Raw genomic sequence first — 24458 nt, forward strand, 5'->3', positions numbered from 1 at the left:
TTGAAGCTGTCTAGTAGCTGTAAATCATTCAGCTGGGGCAATGAAAACTAAATCTCCAAACACTAACAAATACTCTAAGGTCACCCGAGCAACGAGTATACTCGCTCATCACTAATAGTTATAACAAAACAAACTGAGGATTCCTCTCCACTGGGCTCTGGTCTCTGTTGTTTGTCTGCAGCGCTGAGATCATGTCGACAGGTCTCCAGCCAAGTATTGAGCTCAGTGGATCTGCCCTCAATGCAGAAGTAGTAATCACAATCAAATGAATGAAGACCCATGTAATACAGTGTGCAGGAGTGAGAGAAATTGACTCTTTTTTTCTGGCTAGCATACTGACGGAGCCCCTCTATAATTATAACCTGTCATGTCCCCAAACTCTATTGACCTGCAGATATGGGGTTAATCTGCAGATTGATAGCATTGTAAAGCCGTTCGGCCACCGGACTAAAAGCCCAGCTGATGGGAGGAAATTAACTTTATTTCTCCAAGTAGCCTTCAACTTTCAGTCATAGGGGTGTGTAGTGAGCGGCTGCTGTAACCAAACCCCTGCACTGACTGACAGTCGACTCTGCAGTTTATCAGTGTTAAGCCGGCTGTCAGTCAGTGCCGAGGCGTGGTTACAGCCGCCGCTCACTATGTACTGAGCAGTGACTGAAGCTGCGCCTTTATGACTGAAAGCCAGGGGCTGCAGGAAGGAATATTTTGGAACGCTATTAACCTGCAGATTAACCCCATATCTGCCGGTTAATAGCTTTTTGGGATATGACAGGTTCCCTATAACATCCATATGTCTTAAAAGGGCATATGGACAAATTCTAGATGCTACACATATTCTACCAATCGTCCTCTTCAAAAGTGGAGATTAAAAGATTCTAACTAAAGATATAATTTATTCTTTACAACACAGGGAGAAAAATATGATTTGAATGCTATAATTAATAAATAATGATAGAAGAGATTGATGAAGTACATGAATACATTTCTATATTTATTATTCATACTTGTGAGTCCAGGTCTTCCCCTTTGACACAAAGATTGGCATCAATAACATTCAATCCAACCAGGAGCCCAACAATAACCGTTCCTTCTTCTTCCATCATTACAGCATGATTTTCATAAAACTCACTGGAAAAAAGACAACTGTAAGTAATAGTTGTGTAACACAAACTTCAGGATTAAATATTTCTGCATTAAAAGCTAGTTTTACGTTTCTCCTAACAGAAAACTATGAGATATCAATTACATTCATGGCTAAAAATGTTGGCACCCTTGAAATTGTTCCAGAAAATGAAGTATTTCTCCCAGAAAATTATTGAAATGACATGTTTTGTTATACACATGTTTATTTCCTTTGTGTGTTTTTGAACAACAAGCAAAACAAACTGAAAAGAGGCAAATTGGACATAATTTCACACAAAACCCCCAAAATAGGCTGGACAAAATTGTTGGAACCTTTCCAAAATTGTGTGTAAACAACTTCAAGCATGTGATGCTCGTTCAAACTCACCAAAGGCAAGTAACGGGTGTGGGCAATATGAAAATCACACGCGGAACCAGATAAAAAGGGGATAAGCTCACCATATTGGGTTTATCTGCAAGTAAATAGTATTAAAATCTTGTATGGCTGCTTTATTGGAGCAGCAGCTACAAGGCAGAAAATTAACTAATATCCTTCCTGCGGCAACTCGCTTCCAGTCATTGGGGCGGTGCACGAACAGTTACAGTTATCACTATATTATGAGGGTGCAGTAATATCTCTCCGACACATTGATTGGCAGTCTGTTATGCACACGCTGAAGAGCACGCTATCAATCAAAGTACCAGAGAGTAATAACAGCACACCCATCGTCTAAGAAGCGGTGATTTTAAAGCTATTTACCTGCAAATTAACCTAAAATATATGAAGATAAATAACGATTTTGGACATTGTTGCTCAATGTTGTTAGACGTTGTAGTCAGATGTCTGTATGGACACTGAAGTACAATTATAAGTATCAGTGCTTAAACCTTTATTGACAAATACATCAGTTTATGCAAAGACTCAATATTTAGTGTTGTCTCTTATTTTTCAAGACTTCTGCAATTCTCCCTGGCAGCTGGATATCAGCTTCTAGGCCAAATCCTGACTGATGACTACCCCCATTCTTCTCTAATAAATGCTTGGCGTGGATCACAATTTCTGTGTTTTTGTTTGTCCTCCCACTTTTTGAGGATTGACCACAGGTTCTCAGTGGAATTGAGATCTGGGGTGTTTCCTGGACATGGACCCAAAATTTCAATATTTTGTTCATCCAGCAATTATCACTTTTGCCTTGTAACATAGTAACATAGTTATTAAGGTTGAAGGAAGACTTTAAGTCCATCTAGTTCAACCCATAGCCTAACCTAACATGCCCTGACATGTTGATCCAGAGGAAGGCAAAAAAAAACCCATGTGGCAAAGAGTAAGCTCATGGTCTCCATCATGCTGGAAAAAGGATTGTTCATCACCAAATTGCCCTTGGATAGTTGGGAGAAGTTGCTCTTGGTTGATGACAGTGCTCTTAGGTAAAATTGTTAGTGTGCCCAGTCTCTTGTATGAAGAGCAAACTAACACATGAACAGTCTCAGGACACTTTACTGTCAGCATAACACAGGACTCAAGGTGGTGCCCACCTTTTCTTCTCCAATCATTCTTACGGATTTCCCAAACTATCTGAAGATGAAGAGGGTTTTGTCACCAGTGTGCCAGTCTGTCCTTGATGTTTTTTCTTCATGCCCTTCTGACACCAGGTCAGTCTCCAAAAGTTCGCCTCACTGTGCATGCAGAAGCACCAACACCTGCCTGCTGCCGTTTCTGGGCAAACTTTGCACTGGTGCAGAGCCAATTACATAGATGAATCCTCTTTAGCTCACAGTCCTGACACTTGCTGGACGTTCTTGGATGCACTGAAGCCTTCTTCACACCAAATTAACCTCTCTCTTTTAAGTTCTTCATGATCTAATAAATGGATGATTTCATGGCAATATGACAAGCAGCAATGTCCTTGCCTGTAAAGCCATTTTGGCGCAAAGAAATAATAAGTATGCATGTTTCCTTAGGGCATCCATGTTTAACAGAAGATTTCAAACACCAGCCCTCTTTTAACGCAACCAATGTGCTCTTATAATTCAATCAGAATGACCGAGCAGTATCGGCTGCCTTGTCTTGTTAGAACCTTTTCCTGATGTAACGAGAAGCTCACTGAAATTATATTAGGTGATTTTGTGAAAGGGCTAAAAATCTATGTAAATGGGGGTTTTGTGAGTTAGTTAATTTTCATGGCATGAAAAAATGACTTTGCAATATTTTGCAATTCACCTGATCACTGTTGATAACAAACTAGAGTTAATGCAAATAGCTACCATAAAAACTAAAGCAGCTGAGTTTGTTCAAAAAAACAAAAATTGTGTCAGTCTCAAAACTTCTGGCCACAACTCAAGGTCTTTGTCTAACACACTTGGATGCTGTCTATCTTTTTTACTTTTGTTGATTTTTTCCAAGTTGTATCCCATATTTTATGGAAGTTGTGTCCTCCTTGCGGAAGAGTTCTACAGTTGCCATATATTTATTTTATTGTTTCCTACACTCGACGAGGCTGCTGTAAAGCCTATTTCTAAATACTGTTAACAGAAGCTCAGGCACAATTGTCGCTCCCATAATTTTGAACTGAAAAAAAACGCACTAGTGAAAATAAAAAACAGATTAGAAATAAAGATTGTAAATAAGTATCAGGTTTTATCTGGTAATAAACATTTTCTTTAATGTTATTCTTACATAATCTAGCCAAAAATCCTTTGCAGAATTCCTTCTTATTTTTTTGTATCTAAGGCTGGAGTCACACATAACGTATAAAGAATCGGTCCGTTTTTCACAGCCGAGATTCGCAGAAATGTTCCCGAACAGTGATCCATATGCACAATACGAGGATGCGATTTTTTCTCTTCAAAGTATCCGTATGACATCCGTATGGCATCTGTATGGCGAGATTTTCTCGCTGTCTTGCAAAATGGACATATAATGGATCCATGGGCTCAAATATTCGTGAAAACATACAGTCTACAGTATATATATGTGTATATATATATATATATATATATATATATATATATATATATATATATATATATGTCAGTGAGACACATATATATATCTTTATATTTCATAGAGAGTTAGATAGCAGAATAGCCGATAATTCATTTGTCGGCTTTTGCTAAATCATTGCAGAAGCCGACAGGATATGACACATGGTTTACAAACAGTACAACCGTTGCATATCCATTAGATTTTTATATGTCCCTGACTAATAATGTTAGTAGTGTGTGTGTGTGTGTGTGTAAAATTTTGGAGCTGTGTTAAATTAAAGGATTAATTTTCGGAAAAAACTGGCGTGGGCTCCCGCGCAATTTTCGCCATCAGAGAGGGAAAGCCAGTGACTGAGGGCAGATATTAATAGCCTAGAGAGGGACCATGGTTATTGTCCCCCCACTGCCTAAAAAAATCTGCAGCCAGCCACCCCAGTAAGATGCGCCTATTCCGGCACTTAGCCTCTCTCTTCCCATTGCCCTGTAGCAGTGGCATATGGGGTAATAAGGGGTTAATGTCACCTTGCTAGTGTAAGGTGACATTAAGCCTGGTTAATAATGGAGGTATTATATATTTATTATATATAATAAGTATATACCTATACTATGTGTACAGTAGACATTTATTTTATCTATTCTATTTTAACCTGTCAGTGTGATTTTACATTACACCGCACTGAATTGCCGGCTTTTCTAAAGGACACCGGTGCGTATTTCTCGCAAGTCACACTGATGGTCTGTGTGGTGTGCGAGTTTTTGTCGCACCCATAGACTTTCATTGGTGAGTCTCGGCTGTAATACAGTGCAAATAGCAGCATGCTGCGATTTCTCTCACACGTATAATACGGCGAAGAACACAACGGATGATGGGAGCTGCCCCATAGATTATCATTGGTCCGAGTGCTATGCGATTTTTTATCGCATAGCACTCGTCCGTATTACGCTCTAGTGTGACTCCGGCCTAAAAGTCAGAAACGATTTAAGGTAGAGGAGGGACTGACCTTAAAATGTCTCGGCGCATGATCAGGCAGCGCAGGTAATCTGCTAGTTTTTTCTGCATCATCGATAACCGTAGCCAGGCTCTAGCTCGGCCAAGGGGGGTCCTAAGAGGAAGACGGGCAACCAAAATTGATGATACTGGATTAATATGGGACATAAATGAAATACATAAAAGAACAGGTTTCTACAGAACATGTACTGCACACCTGAGTCCTGGTAAATCCCTCACACTGGCTGCGACTTCTTCTGCTTCTGGACATATTTTCTCCACCATCTCCAAAGGACACCAAATTGTTCTATTAAAGCTAAGGAAGGATTTTCTCACTTCCAAGAAGAACATATTTAAATTATTTACAGTCATTCCTGACATTACAAGCGCAGTGTATACAGTGTTTTTTTTTATTATTCTTTTTGCAAGTCTGATTATCATTTATGATGCACTGGGAGCCTGATTAATGCAATATAACTGCAGATTTCTTTTAGATTTTACTTCTGTGTTAAGTAACCATGAATTTACGTTACACCAAGGGCTAATGCTTAGTACTGCACCAATGTCAGGTTCTTATTACATCCAATTCGCTTCTTAAAGGGCTTAGCCAGGGAAAATAAAAGGTATTCATATCGACATCTGGCTTGGCCAGGGGGCACAGACTGCAGTACAAGCAAGACAAGCCACACTTGCTGATCTGTGACTGTATGGGGGAGTTGTTATCAGGGGGCTGGCTTGTATTAGACACCCCAGGAGCAATTCACATCCCTGATCATAGCGTCCCAGAAGGCTGGGGGAGCATTCAGCACCTGCATCGCTGTCACAGTGAATAGTTTTGAATAGCAGATCAAAAGCACTAGTATTGATGTAAGCCTTTATAGTTCATGACGTTACACAGGCTCGGACTGGCCCACCGGAGAACCGGAGGATCCTCCGGTGGGCCCAGGCACTGACAACTGCTGGCATACTGGCCAGCAGCTGCCTAGGGCCCCCACTGCTCCAGGGGCCCCTTGCCAGTGGCTATAGGGCCCCAGAGTCAAGGGGGCCCGCTCTGTGCCAGTAGCAGCAGCTGGAGACAGGATCCTGTCCCCGCTGCTAAAACCAAATGAATATTCACTCTTCCCCATGCCCCTATGGGCGTGGAGAGGCGTGAATATCATTTCTCTTTAATAGCGGGCAGCGTTAGCAGCAGGGTGCAGCTAACACTGCCCGCATGTAAAGCCGCACCACAAACACACACACTCACAAAGTACCGCACACCCACACACACACACACACACACACACACACAGCACCGCACACATACACACAAAGACACACAGACTCACAGAGCAGCTCACTTCCCGTTGTCTTGCTTCCTGTCTGAGACAGCCCAGCTGGATGATGTCATCATCCAGCGTGCTGCTGTCTCAGTCAGAAAGCTTCCAGGAATCCAGCAAGGAAGAGGTTGCTGGAATGAGCTGCTGCTGCGGGGAGGTGAGCTGTGCTGTGAGCGTGAGAGTGTGTGTGTGTGTGTTTGTGAGAGTGTGTGTGTGTGTGTGTGTGTGTGTGTGTGTGTGTGTGTGTGTGTGTGTGTGTGTGATGAGCTGCTGCTGCAGTGAGCTGTGTGTGTGTGGTGAAGGACAATGATATTGGTGGGGTCAGACAATGATGGAGGTGATGGTCAATCATGGTGGTGGGGGGAGACAATGATGGAGGTGATGGGCAATGATGGTGGGAGGGAAGACAATGATGGAGCTGATGGGCAATGATGGTGGTGGTGGGGAGGCAATGATGGAAGTGAGGGGAGGCAATGATGGAAGTGATGGGCAATGATGGTGGGGGAGACAATGATGGAGACGATGGGCAATCATGATGAGGGAGGAAATGATGGAGGTTATGAGCAATGAGGGTGAGGGGAGGCAATGATGGTGGGGGAGGCAATGATGGAGGTGATAGGTAATGATGGTATGGGAGGCAATGATGGAGGTGATAGGCAATGATGGTGGGGAGGCAATGATGGAGGTGATGGGCAATGATGGTGGTGGGGGGAGGCAATGATGGAAGTGATGGGCAATGATGGTGGTGGGAGAGGCAATGATGGAGGTGATGGACAATGATGGTGGGGGAGGAGGCAATGATGCAGGTGGTGGAATGGGCAGTGATGGAGGTGGTGGGGGAGAATGATAGGGGTGGTGGGGGAGAAGGCAATGATGGAGGTGGTGATGAGGACAATGATGGGGGTGGAGAGGGGCTGCATTATACTTTATGAGGGGGCTACATTATATTCTGTGGGGGTACTGCATTATTCTCAGGGGACTGCATTATATTATGGGGGGCTACATCATACTATGTGAGGGGGCTACAGTATACTCTATGGGGGGCTGCATTATATTCTGTGATGGGGCTGCATTCTCACAGTTGACTACATTATGTTCTGTGGTGGCTGCATTATACTATATGAGGGTGCTGCATTATACCCTATGAGGGTGCTGCATTATATTCTATGGTGGGGACAGCGTTATACCTGAGGGGGTTGCATTATATTTTGTGGGGTGCTGCATTATATTCTATGAGAGGGGACTGCATTATATTTTATGAGGGGGCTAAATTATATTCTGTGAGGGGGCTAAATTATATTCTGTGAGGGGGCTACCCCAACCCTTGCTACATAATTAAGACGTGAACTACCTTATATTATACCCTGATATTAGCGCTTTTTATCGCACAATTGGTGGTCTTGTATCTATTTCTATGTAGCTACATAGTGGGCCCCAAGAAAGATTTTCTCTGGTGGGCCCAAGGTGCTCCAGTCCGACGCTGACGTTACGTATATGAATTATTCCCCCAAAGTACCCATTTAAGGGCTTGCTCACACTAGCGTATAACACGGACAAGTGCTATGCAATGTTTTATCAGATAGCACTCAGACAAATGTTATACTATGGGGAAGAGCAGGTCCATCCGAGTGAAGCCTAAATTACCGTGGACACAGACAATGGAAAAGATGGAGAAATTAAGCTCTCCATCTTCTCCATACCTGTGCTGCGAATCTCTCATCCTAGAGAATCAGATCACACTAAGGTGATACTAGGATCATGTATCTTTAGCATAATGGGCCTGATACTCTCGCATGAGAGAATCGACAGCTGTGTGAGCGAGCCCTACGGCCTTTTTACACGGGATGATAATCGGCAGGACTAGTGTTCAGAACATTGCCCATTCCTGACCAATGACCTTTTTAAACATGACAGCGATTAGATGACGAACGATTAAATACTTAATTGCCAGCTGACTTCATACTACGGCAGCAAGTCTCACTGTGGACACGGGATGTGCTGCAGGCTATATAAAAATGTATGGGGATCCAAAGATCAGGGCTGAGTTTTTACTTTTTCTGGACAGCTTATCAAACAATCACGGACAAATAATATTTTTTACTGACAGATTGGAAAACCATAATAAATCATTATAAGTTATCCATATCTATAATTCTGATATGAAGACATCAGCTGCATTCACTATAAACTGTAAAATGATGAGAATTAGAGACTAAATAATCTGCACAAGTTTCTTCAGCTACCAAAAAATCAGGGACACCTTACATTTTTTTACGGACAGGGCAAAGAAAGTGTCCTATTTTACAGACTGCCCCGGAATATTGGCATCGTTTACATCCCAGCCAACAATCTATTGATAATCATTCATTCTCATACAGTTTAGATACAGTCCATACCATTTGGGCCTTTAAACGAGCACTGATGGTCAATCAAGGTTCGTTATGAGCAGAAACACCTTTATTTAGTTTAGGTAAAGTGTTACTAGATCCGGTGAGGGATGAAATCACCAGCCATGGACACAGGCACATATGTATGGACACTGCAGTAGTGACGGCATGTACTGTACCTTTAAGCCCATGCTTGAGGCAATGTTCCATCACAACAAAGAATTGCTGAAGAGGAGGGTAATCTGAATCCAGGGTTCGGCCGTAACTCAGAGACGATTCAATGAGTCCTTTTATACTGAGCTTTGCCATATTCAGCAAATTTGTCCGCTCTACAACAGCTGGATCTCTTGCTGCTAGTACACAGGATAATAATACAATTATAAAGCCATCGTATTACTAAGTATGAATTATGCATACATCCGAAACACAGCTAGAAATCAATGCCAAATGTAGTTATTGGTCTAAATGGAATCTACTTTCTGATCTGCAATGGATGAAACTGCTTATATAGATGTGTATATAGGCCTAGAATCAGGATGGAGAATGTGAGCGGTATACAGGTGGTGTTCATAACTGCAATCTATCAAATCTGGATTAATTATATAGTCATGGTTTAAAACTGTGACTACTTTGCCCAGACAGAAAACCTTCTTCCTACTGAACATGACCCCAGGTTCTGAGACGGTGGGATCACAAACCGCACTAACCGCTGTCCGTGTCGCCCCGCTCTTCAGAGTCTAATACAATGTAAGGCGCCCAATGAATCACAGAAGTATCGCCATCAGGGAAGTCATGGAGGAAATATTCTAATTCTGTATGATGACTCAGTCATGTATCCATTCAATGATTTTCACACAAACGTATATATTAAGGAATTATCGACATTAGATAGTCAGTGTTTTGGTGTTTTCTATAGACGCATTCAAGTCTTTGAAATGTAAATCAATGGAAACCTTTATATCGTCTATCTCTTACTGCATTCCAGGGAAATCAGTGTTTTTATATGCAAATAAAGAGTTAAATGCTCAGTGCCTGACAGGGCATATACAGGTCCTTCTCAAAAAATTAGCATATAGTGTTAAATTTCATTATTTACCATAATGTAATGATTACAATTAAACTTTCATATATTATAGATTCATTATCCACCAACTGAAATTTGTCAGGTCTTTTATTGTTTTAATACTGATGATTTTGGCATACAACTCCTGATAACCCAAAAAACCTGTCTCAATAAATTAGCATATCAAGAAAAGGTTCTCTAAATGACCTATTACCCTAATCTTCTGAATCAACTAATTAACTCTAAACACATGCAAAAGATACCCGAGGCTTTTAAAAACTCCCTGCCTGGTTCATTACTCAAAACCCCCATCATGGGTAAGACTAGCGACCTGACAGATGTCAAGAAGGCCATCATTGACACCCTCAAGCAAGAGGGTAAGACCCAGAAAGAAATTTCTCAACAAATAGGCTGTTCCCAGAGTGCTGTATCAAGGCACCTCAATGGTAAGTCTGTTGGAAGGAAACAATGTGGCAGAAAACGCTGTGCAACGAGAAGAGGTGACCGGACCCTGAGGAAGATTGTGAAGAAGGACCGATTCCAGACCTTGGGGAACCTGAGGAAGCAGTGGACTGAGTCTGGTGTGAAAACATCCAGAGCCACCGTGCACAGGCGTGTGCAGGAAATGGGCTACAGGTGCCGCATTCCCCAGGTAAAGCCACTTTTGAACCATAAACAGCGGCAGAAGCGCCTGACCTGGGCTACAGAGAAGCAGCACTGGACTGTTGCTAAGTGGTCCCAAGTACTTTTTTCTGATGAAAGCAAATTTTGCATGTCATTCGGAAATCAAGGTGCCAGAGTCTGGAGGAAGACTGGGGAGAAGGAAATGCCAAAATGCCTGAAGTCCAGTGTCAAGTACCCACAGTCAGTGATGGTGTGGGGTGCCATGTCAGCTGCTGGTGTTGGTCCACTGTGTTTCATCAAGGGCAGGGTCAATGCAGCTAGCTATCAGGAGATTTTGGAGCACTTCATGCTTCCATCGGCTGAAATGCTTTATGGAGATGAAGATTTCATTTTTCAGCACGACCTGGCACCTGCTCACAGTGCCAAAACCACTGGTAAATGGTTTACTGACCATGGTATTACTGTGCTCAATTGGCCTGCCAACTCTCCTGACCTGAACCCCATAGAGAATCTGTGGGATATTGTGAAGAGAAAGTTGAGAGACGCAAGACCCAACACTCTGGATGAGCTTAAGGCCGCTATTGAAGCATCCTGGGCCTCCATAACATCTCAGCAGTGTCACAGGCTGATTGCCTCCATGCCACGCCGCATTGAAGCAGTCATTTCTGCCAAAGGATTCCCGACCAAGTATTGAGTGCATAACTGAACATTATTATTTGATGGGTTTTTTGTTTGGTATTAAAAAACACTTTTATTTGATTGGTCGGGTGAAATATGCTAATTTATTGAGACAGGTTTTTTGGGTTATCAGGAGTTGTATGCCAAAATCATCAGTATTAAAACAATAAAAGACCTGACAAATTTCAGTTGGTGGATAATGAATCTATAATATATGAAAGTTTAATTGTAATCATTACATTATGGTAAATAATGAAATTTAACACTATATGCTAATTTTTTGAGAAGGACCTGTATGTTGTTTGGCTGGGACGGGGTTGATCTTATTGACAAATTCCCTTATTACAGGGAAGGATTTCACCCCAAAACTATTTATATGCACATGTAGCTGAAATCCAGCAATACCTTTACATGGCCAGCCTATTCTCGAAAAATAAATTAGTGTGTGAATTGATATGTACCATATATATTCATGTATAAGCCAAGATTTTCAACACATTTTTTTGTGCTGAAAACGCCCCCCTCGGCTTATACACAAGCCATTGTCCAAAAAGCCAGCGAGGGAGTGGCGGAGCAGCAGCAGGAGTCGGCTAACAGAAGACATCATACTCACCCTCTTCGCGCCGTCGCTCCATCTCCATCCCGGCAGCTCTTCTTTTTGCTGAGCGGTCACGTGGTACCCCTCATTATGGTAATGAATATGAACGCGTCACTACTCCCATAGGCGTGGAGCGCATATTCATTACCTTAATGAGCGGTACCAGCTGCAGCGCCAGGACAACGAAGATGAAGTGACGGCGCGAGGAGGGTGACTAGGATGGGGGGGGGGGGTGAGCCATGCATACAATGATGGAATGGGCGGTGAGCAATGCGGGAGCGGGGGAGCCATGCATACAACAGAGGAAGCCACACATACCAAGACAGAACGGGGGGAGCCACACATAGCAGGACAGGACGGGGGAGCCACATGTACCAGGACAATACGGGGGAGGGGAGCCACATACCAGGACAGCGACGGGGGGGAGCCGTGCATAGCAGGACAGAGATGAGTGGACAATGCATACCCGGCTTATACTCGAGTCGATAAGCTTACCCAGTTTTCCATGGCAAAATTAGGTGCCTTGGCTTATACTCGAGTCGGCTTATACTCGAGTATATATGGTAAATGAGGTTGCAGTTCTGAAGCCTATGTCGCTCCAGCTCTATTCCCCGCCCAACATCGCCTCCTGCCATGTGACGTCAAACAAAGGAGCCATCAGTCAAAGTAAGAGACGGCGCTGGGTGGGAAAAGAGCTGGAGTGACAGAGGCTTTAGATCTTCAAATAGTTCTTCAGCCTGATTTGTATATCAATGCAAACACTGGTTATTTCTCAGTAACTTGTCTTTGAAATACAAAAAACGGAGGCAGCACACCATTAGTAGTGAAAAAAGCAGGAGCTACTTTTATTAGCCCATCTCAGCAGTGTTTCGGTTCTGGTAGATGTGAACCTTTTTCAAGCCTGGGGGGCTCTGCACCCGACTCTATTTTTCTATTTTCACTTTTGTGTTTTTTTGTGCTGCTCTAATACTTTTTCTATATATTGTCTTTGAAATAGCTACATGTGCATATGAATAGTTAGGGGGTAGTGATCTTACTGGTATTCCATTTAATATACATAGACAGGTTTATAAATACAAACACTAGGAAACAGCAGTCTACAGACATTACATGCATATTTCAAGCCCATTTGCCAACGACAAGGCGACCTTTGTTAGATAGGACCCTATAGTAAAGATTTACCTAAATCAGTGCCTAGACCTCAAGTGAAGAGGGAAAGCTTAGGATCCAGTTAATTAAATAATTAAAAACAGTCTTTGAAATATGGGTGGATAATATGGTGCACGGCTCAAGGGGCAATGCACAATGTACATTATATGAAATATGCCTACAATACCTACAATACTTTGTGACTGGATAGATAGATAGATAGATAGATAGATAGATAGATAGATAGATAGATAGATAGATAGATAGATAGATAGATAGATAATAGATAGATGATAGATAATAGATTGAAGATAGATGATTGAAAGATAATAGATGATAGATAATAGATAGATAGATGATAGATAGATATATAGATAGATAATAGATATATTATTATCATAGATAGATAGAGAAAGAAAGAAAGAAAGAAAGAAAGAAAGAAAGAAAGAAAGAAAGAAAGAAAGAAAGAAAGAAAGAAATGGAGGCAGTATGCCAGTTGAAAAGTTTAGAAAAAATAGATAGATAGATAGATAGATAGATAGATAGATAGATAGATAGATAAAAAAAAAAACCAACCAGCACTCCTAATGTGAACACGTGCACGCTGCAAACTGCATAATATAGATAAATGTGTGGTTGATGGGCACACATGAATTGGCCAATTTATGCGCTAAGAATCTTCAATTCATCTATTACTGTAAGTTTTATGAAAAAAAAATTTTTTGAAAAAAATTGTGAAAAAATATTTTTGAGAAGTAGGATTCACATGGCCTAGATTCATGTACATGTGCTGCTGTGTTTTTTTTTATCTAGATAGATAGATAGATAGATAGAATCTCTTGCTCGATAAAAAGTGAAATTTTTACATGCATAAAAGAAAAATAATCCTCACATCTTTTCTGTAGTCAAAGTCTTTTGTAGTCAAAAGACTACAACATTTCGCAAATGCGCTTCAGGGGCAACTTCAGACGTTTTTCCCCCGATTCTTGGCCGACACTGGCTAAAAGGGCCTCTTTTTGCATATATATATTGGAGAGCAGAATATATGTAGTGTGATATGATGTGTGTAATTCCAAATTAAAGGTAGTGACTTCACTTATCGGGATATACAAGTATCTGGGACAAAACCCTTAGGAAATTATAAACAGTTGCTTTCTGTAAAGTTTAGCCCGATACATTCACGGTCAGTGGCCATTAGTAGGGAGTGCCTTCATTCCTGCACAAATGTTATGGCAACTTAACCAAAAGTGGAAATACAACATTCCTGCTTCCCTGACCCTGTCATTAAACAAGCAAGTAAAATGCCGGAGGTCTGTTGTTGAGGGGAGGTAAACAGAAAAGTTTTTATGCATTGTGAAATGTCAGCCCTTTGTGAGCACCTGGACGTGCACAGTGTGACTAGGAAAACGTTCAAGTAGAATGTTCTAATACCAAGTTAATATTATATGTGTTTGCAAAAGAAAACCCAGTCTGCTTAAAAAAAATTCTGAACAATAAAAAGGAATTCCAGGAGTTCCATATATATCACTTATAGATAAAGGATGCTTTTTTAATATTATTTATATACTTTTAAATATTGTTGGTGCCCACTGTGACACTGAGTCACTTCTCAAGGACAAGTCTAAGTCAGGGAAGTCAAGGAGTCCGAGGTCAAGAGCCAGGAGGGAACGTCATTAAACGGGATCTGGATGTTTCGCCCCCAGCAGTTCGCCCCCGGGTACATTTCGCCCCCAGCAGTTCATCCCCGTTTGTCCTTGTGGTTCATGATTTCCCGTCCATCATCAATCCACATGTCACAAAAGTACTGTACAGAGTGCTGAACTTTTGTGACATGTTAAATCAACTGTTCCCATATGACGTCACGGGGAACCGCTAGACTGCACTCCGCGACCCAAGGAGCTGCAGCTGCGACAGGTAAGTATCATCCTGGGGGACAAATACTGGGGACGAAATGTGCGGGGGCAAAATATACCCAGGGGCAAACTGCTGGGGGCGAACTGCTGGGGGCGAAACATCCTATAACGTCATAAACAGAGGGAAGAGACAAAAGCGTAGTCAGGTCACAGTCCGGGGTCAGAATTCCAAGGTCAGAGTGCATCAAGGCAAAAGGGTAATAAAAACTTGTATTCAAAAGGCAAATCCAAGATCCAGCAACAAAGATCAGAATATCAGAGTTCAGAGCACAAAGCAAAACACCCCTGAGCTGAAAGCTACAACTAGAAATAGTCCCAGCATAGCCAGCCAGCTAAATGGCCATGTAATCACCATGAAAGGGCGATATCTGGAGGATTTCCAGCAGGCCTGGCCAAACTGGGCTGGAAAGAAATCCCATACACAAAACTGACAAACCAGCACGCTTCTGCATACTAAAGGATGACCGAGCTGTCACTCACAAGGCTGACAGCCCGACACGTCCCTGTAATCCATAGGACGGTTGACCTGTCCCTAGGATACAGTGAGAGATGGGGATTGTGACACCCACCTTATTAAAATGCATATCAGTACTCCTATTACAGTGTGACCTCTGTTCATGCTGGGCAGCCTAGTTCATGAGCAGAATACAAGGGCAAAAGAGCTCACATAACTAATGCTTTACCTACAAAGAGTAAGGCAGAAAGATTGGAGGATTTACACAGATTTATGTATCATTCGGTGTCTGGGAAGACCTGACTGATTACATAGGGAATTACAATGCAGCCATTGGAGGCTATACATTTTTAAAGGCATCCCCTTTTACAATATTGCACTTACAATCTGCTGATTACAGAGTAAAATCAAAATCTAGAAAACCAACAAGATGAAATAAAAAAAGAGCAATGTATAACTTAAATTAATATAACAAACCTGGCTGTGACACCACAGCTGCGGTGATGTGGGAGACCCAATTTACAGGGTTCCTTGGTACTCCGAACTGGGTCATGATGGGAAAAAAGAAATCACTCCTCTTATAGTGATCTGTCTAAAAAACAAACAACAAAACACAACGTCATTTATTGCAAACATCCTCACCTATCTGAATATTAAAAGGGTTGTCCTTAGGGATCAAGTCTGCAGTCATTCTATGTGCACTGTGAAGACTACCCGATGCTGGCGCCGGGAGTGGCAGGGGCATGACCGAAAATATGCAATTTGCATATGTGAGGTCACATGCCGACTTGACGTGCGCAACTTCACTAAATGCAAGTGAATTGAGCAAGGCAGGACACGTCTAGTCGGGATGTGGCTGGAAGTATGCAAATCGCATACTTGTGGTCACATCACCGCCTTCTCCCGGAGCCGGAATCGGGAAATCGTCAGAGCACACAGTGCACGCTATGTGAGGATTCACAAATCTGCTGTCACATTGAGTGACTGCAGACTTGTAGCCTAAGGCAAACATGCTGCCATTGTAGTGACAGTAATGATGATGATGACAACAATAGTGATATTGATGATAAAAGTTTCAGATAAACTGAACCATTTTTTAACATTCCTATTTCAGCAAATACATATCCTTAAAAAAAAAACACAAGAAATAGATAGAGATAATACATTAGAAAATTGTGTAGCGTTTTACTATACAAAGAATAACCTCCATTGGTAACTGAATACAAATTCAGGTGAAGGCCTTAATCACAAGTCCTGGTGATTTTGGTACTAGAAAAACCAGTACTGGTGAGATCCGGGTTACGTGTCTATGTGCCATCCGTGTGTACATACAGTGCCTACAAGTAGTATTCAACCCCCTGCAGATTTCGCAGGTTTACACATTTGGAATTAACTTGGCATTGTGACATTTGGACTGTAGATCAGCCTGGAAGTGTGAAATGCACTGCAGCAAAAAAGAATGTTATTTCTTTGTTTATTTATTTTTTTTTAATTGTGAAAAGTTTTTTCAGAGGGTCATTTATTATTCAACCCCTCAACCCACCAGAATTCTGTTTGGTTCCCCTAAAGTATCAAGAAGTAGTTCAGGCACAAAGAACAATGAGCTTCACATGTTTGGATTAATTATCTCTTTTTCCAGCCTTTTCTGACTATTTAAGACCCTCCCCAAACTTGTGAACAGCACTCATTCATGGTCAACATGGGAAAGACAAAGGATCATTCCAAGGCCATCAGAGACAAGATCGTGGAGGGTCACAAGGCTGGCAAGGGGTACAAAACCCTTTCCAAGGAATTGGGCCTACCTGTCTCCACTGTTGGGAGCATCATCCGGAAGTGGAAGGCTTATGGAACTACTGTTAGCCTTCCACGGCCTGGACAGCCTTTGAAAGTTTCCTCCCGTGCCGAGGCCAGGCTTGTCCGAAGAGTCAAGGCTAACCCAAGGACAACAAGGAAGGAGCTCCGGGAAGATCTCATGGCAGTGGGGACATTGGTTTCAGTCAATACCATAAGTAACGTACTCCACCGCAATGGTCTCCGTTCCAGACGAGCCCGTAAGGTACCTTTACTTTCAAAGCGTCATGTCAAGGCTCGTCTACAGTTTGCTCATGATCACTTGGAGGACTCTGAGACTGACTGGTTCAAGGTTCTCTGGTCTGATGAGACCAAGATCTAGATCTTTGGTGCCAACCACACACGTGACGTTTGGAGACTGGATGGCACTGCATACGACCCCAAGAATACCATCCCTACAGTCAAGCATGGTGGTGGCAGCATCATGCTGTGGGGCTGTTTCTCAGCCAAGGGGCCTGGCCATCTGGTCCGCATCCATGGGAAGATGGATAGCACGGCCTACCTGGAGATTTTGGCCAAGAACCTCCGCTCCTCCATCAAGGATCTTAAGATGGGTCGTCATTTCATCTTCCAACAAGACAACGACCCAAAGCACACAGCCAAGAAAACCAGGGCCTGGTTCAAGAGGCAAAAAATCAAGGTGTTGCAGTGGCCTAGTCAGTCTCCTGACCTTAACCCAATTGAAAACTTGTGGAAGGAGCCCAAGATTAAAGTCCACATGAGACACCCAAAGAACCTAGATAACTTGGAGAAGATCTGCATGGAGGAGTGGGCCAAGATAACTCCAGAGACCTGTGCAGGCCTGATCAGGTCTTATAAAAGACGATTATTAGCTGTAATTGCAAACAAAGGTTATTCCACAAAATATTAAACCTAGGGGTTGAATAATAATTGACCCACACTTTTATGTTTAAAATTTATAAAAATGTAACTGAGCAACAAAACTTTTTGGTTTGTAAGATTTATGCATCTGTTAATAAATCCTGCTCTTGTTTGAAGTTTGAAGGCTCTAACTTATTTGCATCTTATTAAACCTGCTAAATCTGCAGGGGGTTGAATACTACTTGTAGGCACTGTACATGACATCCGTGTGTACATACATGACATCCGTGTGTCCGTAAGCTGTCAGTGTGACATGTATGGAATGAAATGCAGCATGGAAATTAAAAAGAGAGTGTGACAGGGTCACTGGCACGGTATGTGAGGGGAAATATATGTCATGGAGACTGCATCCCTCCGTGATCTAGAAACCCATAAGTTTCTTTTCAGCATGCTATGTGCTGAAGGAATTAAGCGGCCATGTTATGGGCGGGATTTTAGGTGAGTAGGTAAGAGATGGGCGGGACGCCTACTCACCACATCTCTACCTCAAAGATGTGGCTGGGGAAATAAATGTCCAGCCGCTTTTTTCCCTCTGTGTTGTGTGGAGGGAAGGAAGTCTCTATACTGAAGCTCCTGCTGTCATATGCATTGTCCCAGAAGTACTGCGCAGGACTGTGCATGAACTGTTTATTTTCTTTTGAGCCAGACAGGCTGTTTTTATTACCATTTTGTGGTTTTGGTTTATGATACAATAAACCACCCAGAGACTTTACCCCCATGTGTGCCTGTGTCTACCTCAAGGAGCAGCTAAGTGAGCCGACCTTCCACAAAAGATAGATAGATAAAAATATGTCAGTGTGCTATATAATCAGTGCTTTTTTTCTGTACTTGTTATTTTTAAATAAATTAAATAATTTAAAAAAATGGATTGGGCTCCTGCATAATTTTCATAACCAGCAGAGGGAAAAACAACCGCTATCATCTGATATTAATAATCTGGGAAAGGGGCCATTAGCCCTAAATGTTCCCATGGTATTAATAACAGCTCACAGGTGTTTGCTTAGCCTTTACTGTTTAGTTTACAGGGGGACCCCAGGAAAAAAAATGACGTAGGAAGAGGGTAAGTGGGAAGAGCGAGGCTAAGTGCCAGATTTGGCGTATCTTATGGATGCTCCATTTCTGGGGCGACTGACTGCTGATATTGGTAGCCTGGGAGGGAAGCCAATATCCATGGCCCCTTTCCTGGCTATTAATATCAACCCACAGCTAGTCTTTGCTAATTAGAATTTATTGGGGGACCCTACGTCTTTTTATTTCTGGGGTCCCCTGTAAACTAACCAGTAAAGGCTAAGCAAACAGCTGTGAGCTGTTATTAATAATCTTTTAGGATTTTGTCCCCTTTCCCAGATTAGTAACACCAGTCCCCAGCCATGGGCTTTACCTTTGTTGGTTATCAAAATTAGTTGGGAGCACACGCCAACTTATTTAATTCTTAATTTTACACACAATGTACACAGCAGGTACGGAATACAATTCCTATCATCATTGTTGCCTGGCCGCGCTGAGCGAAGGGAGAGCAAGCGACAATGATGAGAGCTATCTTCAGCACCCAGCGCCTGGGAGCAGTGTGAACTGTACTGCTTTTTTCCAAGGCGCCAGTACGTGTCACCCTGATGACACATCGATATAGCCATCTGTCATCAGTGTGCGGGACGTTTTGCAGCCCGATTGAAAAACCTGACATGTGTGCACCACCACTGAATACAATGGGTGTGCTTGTGTCCGTATTTGCAGTCTTTAAAAAACGGACCACATACGGACATAAAAAGTTTGAAGGGGGGCCTAAAGGGAATCTATCATCAGATAATGACCTATTGTTAAATTAAGTCTTTGTGTTAAATGCATTTTTTTTTTATTTTGCCAATGCATCTCGTGTCATTATTATCCTGCTTTTGGTGATAGGGAGCCAGCTGAAAACTGTTCCTGAACTTAAAAAAAACTGTGGGCAATGTGAAAATTGCTAAATTACTATCACTATTATTTTTTTTAACTATAATTAAAAAAAATGCCAATTTTTTAAGAAATACATGTAACACAAAAGTTTCAAAAAGGTTGTACTTTGAAACTTCACCACATTAATATACGATACTTAAATTTATCTAACGACTGAGGAAGTCCATCTTTGCTTCTGGTAATACTTCCTATCAGGCCAAAATTGCAATTTATTATTTGTGCTTTCCTGCTTTACCCATTTAATATAGATTTTTTTTCTTCTGCGCCTGGAGAGCAGCTCTTGGGAATTTGATATTGCTGCTAATAACCCATTACTAAAAGCTCTAATCTCCAGTTAGTGTGTAGACCGGAAGAAGCACCTGTCATACATGATAAAGGTGTCTATAAGGTCTACTAGTCTGACGGAGTCCCAAAGGTTGACCTTTCTGCCTCCATGAGACCGGTATACGTTGGCATGCTGCAAAACAATGGAAATAATTCTGCTGTACACTATTCTATTCCATACCAACATATTCAGTAACAAAAACAATATAATACATTTTATAGTGAGACTTTATGGACCAGTGTATGACATGCACTGGAGGCATCCATTTAAAGCACCACTACAGCGTTTTTTTAATTTCAGCGCTGGAGTGATGCCACTAATCTAAGTTCCCTGCCCCTAGTACTATACTTACCAGCTGCCGTCTTCAGCAGTTCCTGGCGCTGCTCCGGTTCCACGGCACCCTCTTGCTAAAGCAAATTCTAACTGACTGGAAGTCAGAGGTGCAACTTCTGGCATGCCCAGCAAACACTAGAGCAATCCGGCGGTGCTGATAAAAGATGAAGATGATGGCTGGTAGGTGTGAGACTAAGTGCAGGGAACTTAGATTAGTGACACCACTCCAGCGCTGCATTAAAAAAAAAAACTGCTGGAGTGGTGCTTTAATGGATACGTTGGAAGATTTTCTTGGCATATATGTTTAAGAACATCACATACATAATGTGAACACAGGCTTACTGGATCCCAACAATCATTTTCAAACAGTTTTGGTTAAAAATGTGCTACCGTTTTGTGTCTACAGCTCCTATGCATATCTATGTTTATAGAGTGAAAGCAAACCTGTATGTATCCTGCTCCTTCACTCTTTGTATTACTCCTTTCCTTTGCATTACTGTTTCTTCCTAACTTTCTGATAGAAAATAGAACAAATGGAAACGAGAAACTCATGGCAGAAGCAATAACATAGGGAACATACAGGAGGTACAGAAGGAGCACATATGGGCCTGGGTGCAGGAGGGAGTCTAATGGGCCTACATAAGCATCATAACTGGCATATAAGCAGGGGGCAAGTTGTGTTAGGGATTTTGCAATGCATCCCAGGAGCTTCCAGTAAAAAGTGATATAACACCATTAATAACTAGTACTATGAGACCAGATAAGCACTGGAACAGCTGTGTCAGGCAATGGCGGGGACAGGCAGAAGAAGGCCCCGTTACATTAATGATATGTTGGTGGAGGGTATCAGAGCCCACCACCTTAAAAGTAATCTGTCACCGGTATTTTTTTGTTACAAACCCTGCCCCCATCACCTTTAAGATCATGTGAATGGGGTTTCTACAACCCGTTTATAGCCTCATAGGTGTCCCTGAATACCTCCGAAAATGTGTATTATTCATGTCCCGGACCACGCAACTTACTTGCAGAGGGTCCAAAGGCTAGCACTGCCGCAGCGGACCGTACCACGCAACTTACATGCAGAGGGCCCAAAGGCTAGCACTGCCGCAGCGGACCGGACCGCGCAACTTATATGCAGAGGGCCCAAAGGCTAGCACTGCCGCAGCGGACCGGACCGCGCAACTTACATCCAGAGGGCCCAAAGGCTAGCACAGCCGCAGCGGACCGGACCACGCAACTTACATGCAGAGGGCCCAAAGGCTAGCAGTGCCGCAGCGGACCGGACCACGCAACTTACATGCAGAGGGCCCAAAGGCTAGCACTGCCGCAGCGGACCGGACCGCACAACTTACATGCAGAGGGCTCAAAGGCTAGCGCTGCCGTAGAAAACTGGACCGCACAACTTAAGTGCAGAGGGGCCCGTAGGCTAGCACTGCCGCAGATGACCGGACCACAAAACTTACATGCAGAGGGCCCAAAGGTTAGCGCTGCCGCAGAAGACCGGACCGCACAACTTACATGCAGCGGGTCCAAAGGCTAGTGCTGCCGCAGCAGACCGCACTGCGCAACTTACATGCAGAGGGCCTGAAGGCTAGCGCTGCCGCAGAAGACAGCACAGCGCAACTTACATGCAGAGGGCCCGAAGGCTAGCACTGCCGCAGATGACCGGACCACGCAACTTACATGCAGAGGGTCCAAAGGCTAGTGCTGCCGCAGCAGACCGCACTGCACAGCTTACATGCAGAGGGCCCAAAGGCTAGCGCTGCCGCAGCAGACCGGACCACGCAGCTTACATGCAGAGGGCCTGAAGGCTAGCACTGCCACAGCAGACGGGACGACGCAACTTACATGCAGAGGGCCCGAAGGCTAGCACTGCCACAGCAGACGGGACCACGCAACTTACATGCAGAGGGCCCGAAGGCTAGCACTGCCACAGCAGACGAGACCACGCAACTTACATGCAGAGGGCCCGTAGGCTAGCACTGCCGCAGCAGACCAGACCACGCAACTTACATGCAGAGGACCCGTAGGCTAGCACTGCCCAAGCAGACTGGACCATGCAACTTACATGCAGAGGGCCCAAAGGCTAGCACTGCCGCAGCAGTCCGGACCACGCAACTTACATGCAAAGGGCCCGTAGGCTAGTGCTGCCGCAGCAGACCGGACCGCACAACTTACATGCAGAGGGCCCAAAGGCTAGCACTGCTGCAGAAGACCGGACCGTGCAACTTACATGCAGAGGGCCCAAAGGCTAGCACTGCCGCAGAAGCCCAGACCGTGCAACTTACATGCAGAAGGCCCGAAGGCTAGCACTGCCGCAGAAGCCCAGACCGTGCAACTTACATGCAGAAGGCCCGAAGGCTAGCACTGCCGCAGTGGACCAGACAATGCAACTTACATGCAGAGGGCCCGAAGGCTAGCGCTGCCACAGCACACCGGACCGCGCAACTTACATGCAGAGGGCTTGAAGGCTAGCACTGCCGCAGACCGGACTGTGAATTTACATGCAGAGGGCCCGAAGGCTAGCGCTGCCGCAGAAGACCGCACCGCGCAACTTACATGCAGAGGACCCGAAGGCTAGCACTGCCACAGCAGACCGGACCATGCAACTTACATGCAGAGGGCCCGAAGGCTAGCACTGCCGCAGAAGCCCAGACCGTGCAACTTACATGCAGAGGGGGACATGTATAAAACACATTTTCGGAGATATGCAGGGGCCTCTCTGAGGATATAAAGGGGTTGCAGAAACCCCATTCACATGAGGTGATGGGCAGGGTTTATGAGAGAAAAACAGGTGACAGGTTCACTTTAAATTTATCAGCAGATACAGGATGTTTTACAACAGTCAGAAATGCTATTAAAACTATAAACATACATTATTTTTATGTTTTGTGTGTGTGAAAACATATATTGTCTACATGACTGATGTTATGTTACCAAATGTAATAATAACTAATATTTAGAAAATGATATTTTCTTAGAAGACAATCGTAATGCAGCAGATGTTGTTTATCTCTATAAATGCCTCATATGCAGAATATAGAAATGGTGAGGGATTGACCAAATGGCCAACAGATGAACATTTCCTGCATGCTGTATGGCCGGCACGGTGCACCCAGAGCCCGCTATGTAGAGCTGCTGCTCACCTTCGCAGGATGCCAGACGTCCGCCACCTTCCTCCTCCTGGTTACTGGGAGTCCGCCCAGAGACTGGGACATGTGCGCATGCGCACATTATCCTTCCTTACCCTCTCGTCACTGTGGGGATTGATGCGCAGCTTCGTGAATAGCACACTTGCGTACTAAAAGAAGAGACGCAGCGTTTGGGGAGAACCCTGGCTGCGCAGACTGAGCAAGTGATTGGGCTGCGGCCCAGAGTACTGAGCATGAGACTAGAGATGGGTCACGTGGTATCTAGGGCATGTACTGCTGACTAGTAATCATCCTGTGTTAGGTTTCTGTTCTCTGGCTGAAGCAACTCTTATTGTTTGTCTGTTTTAGATGGAGCTTAAAGAGCTGATCATGTGTAATGCACCCATAATAGATAAATGATTCTTTTATAATATGGTCCCTGAACTTCTTCATGGGGCATCTAATGCAATGGCCCAGCTATAGTGCCCGCACACAGGTTTGTAAGGGAACATAGGAGACGTTCCCCTACCAGGACCGGAGCGTAATATGTGCTATTTATTATATATTACATATGCACTATGTATTATATATTATAAATATGTGTGCTATGTATTTTATATATACAGTTGTGCTCAAAAGTTTACATACCCCGGCAGAATTTTTGCTTTCCTGGCCTTTTTTCATAGAATATGAATGATAACAC

The 24458-nt window shown here is 43.4% G+C and overlaps 1 protein-coding gene across 5 annotated transcripts in view; it reads right to left on the reverse strand.

Annotated features, from left to right (window-relative positions):
• RUFY2 (RUN and FYVE domain containing 2) overlaps positions 1-23881 on the reverse strand; it is a 106601-nt gene extending 82720 nt beyond the window's left edge. For 2 of the 5 annotated variants that reach the window (XM_077259015.1, XM_077259018.1), the window contains exons 1-6: positions 23771-23881; positions 15758-15868; positions 8981-9154; positions 5313-5430; positions 5109-5210; positions 1005-1128 (exon numbers count right to left, since the gene is read on the reverse strand). In XM_077259015.1, coding sequence (XP_077115130.1) covers positions 1005-1128; positions 5109-5210; positions 5313-5430; positions 8981-9154; positions 15758-15868; positions 23771-23858 — 717 coding nt within the window. In that variant the 5' untranslated portion in view covers positions 23859-23881. Of the gene's footprint in view, positions 1-1004; positions 1129-5108; positions 5211-5312; positions 5431-8980; positions 9155-15757; positions 15869-20643; positions 20774-23770 lie in introns of those variants that run through there. The other 3 variants (XM_077259017.1, XM_077259016.1, XM_077259020.1) reach the window with 3 other exon arrangements.
• Between the last annotated feature and the right edge of the window lie 577 nt (positions 23882-24458).

The sequence above is a fragment of the Ranitomeya variabilis genome, chromosome 4 (genome assembly GCF_051348905.1).
Source record: "Ranitomeya variabilis isolate aRanVar5 chromosome 4, aRanVar5.hap1, whole genome shotgun sequence".
In the NCBI taxonomy this organism is placed as follows: Eukaryota; Metazoa; Chordata; class Amphibia; order Anura; family Dendrobatidae; genus Ranitomeya; species Ranitomeya variabilis.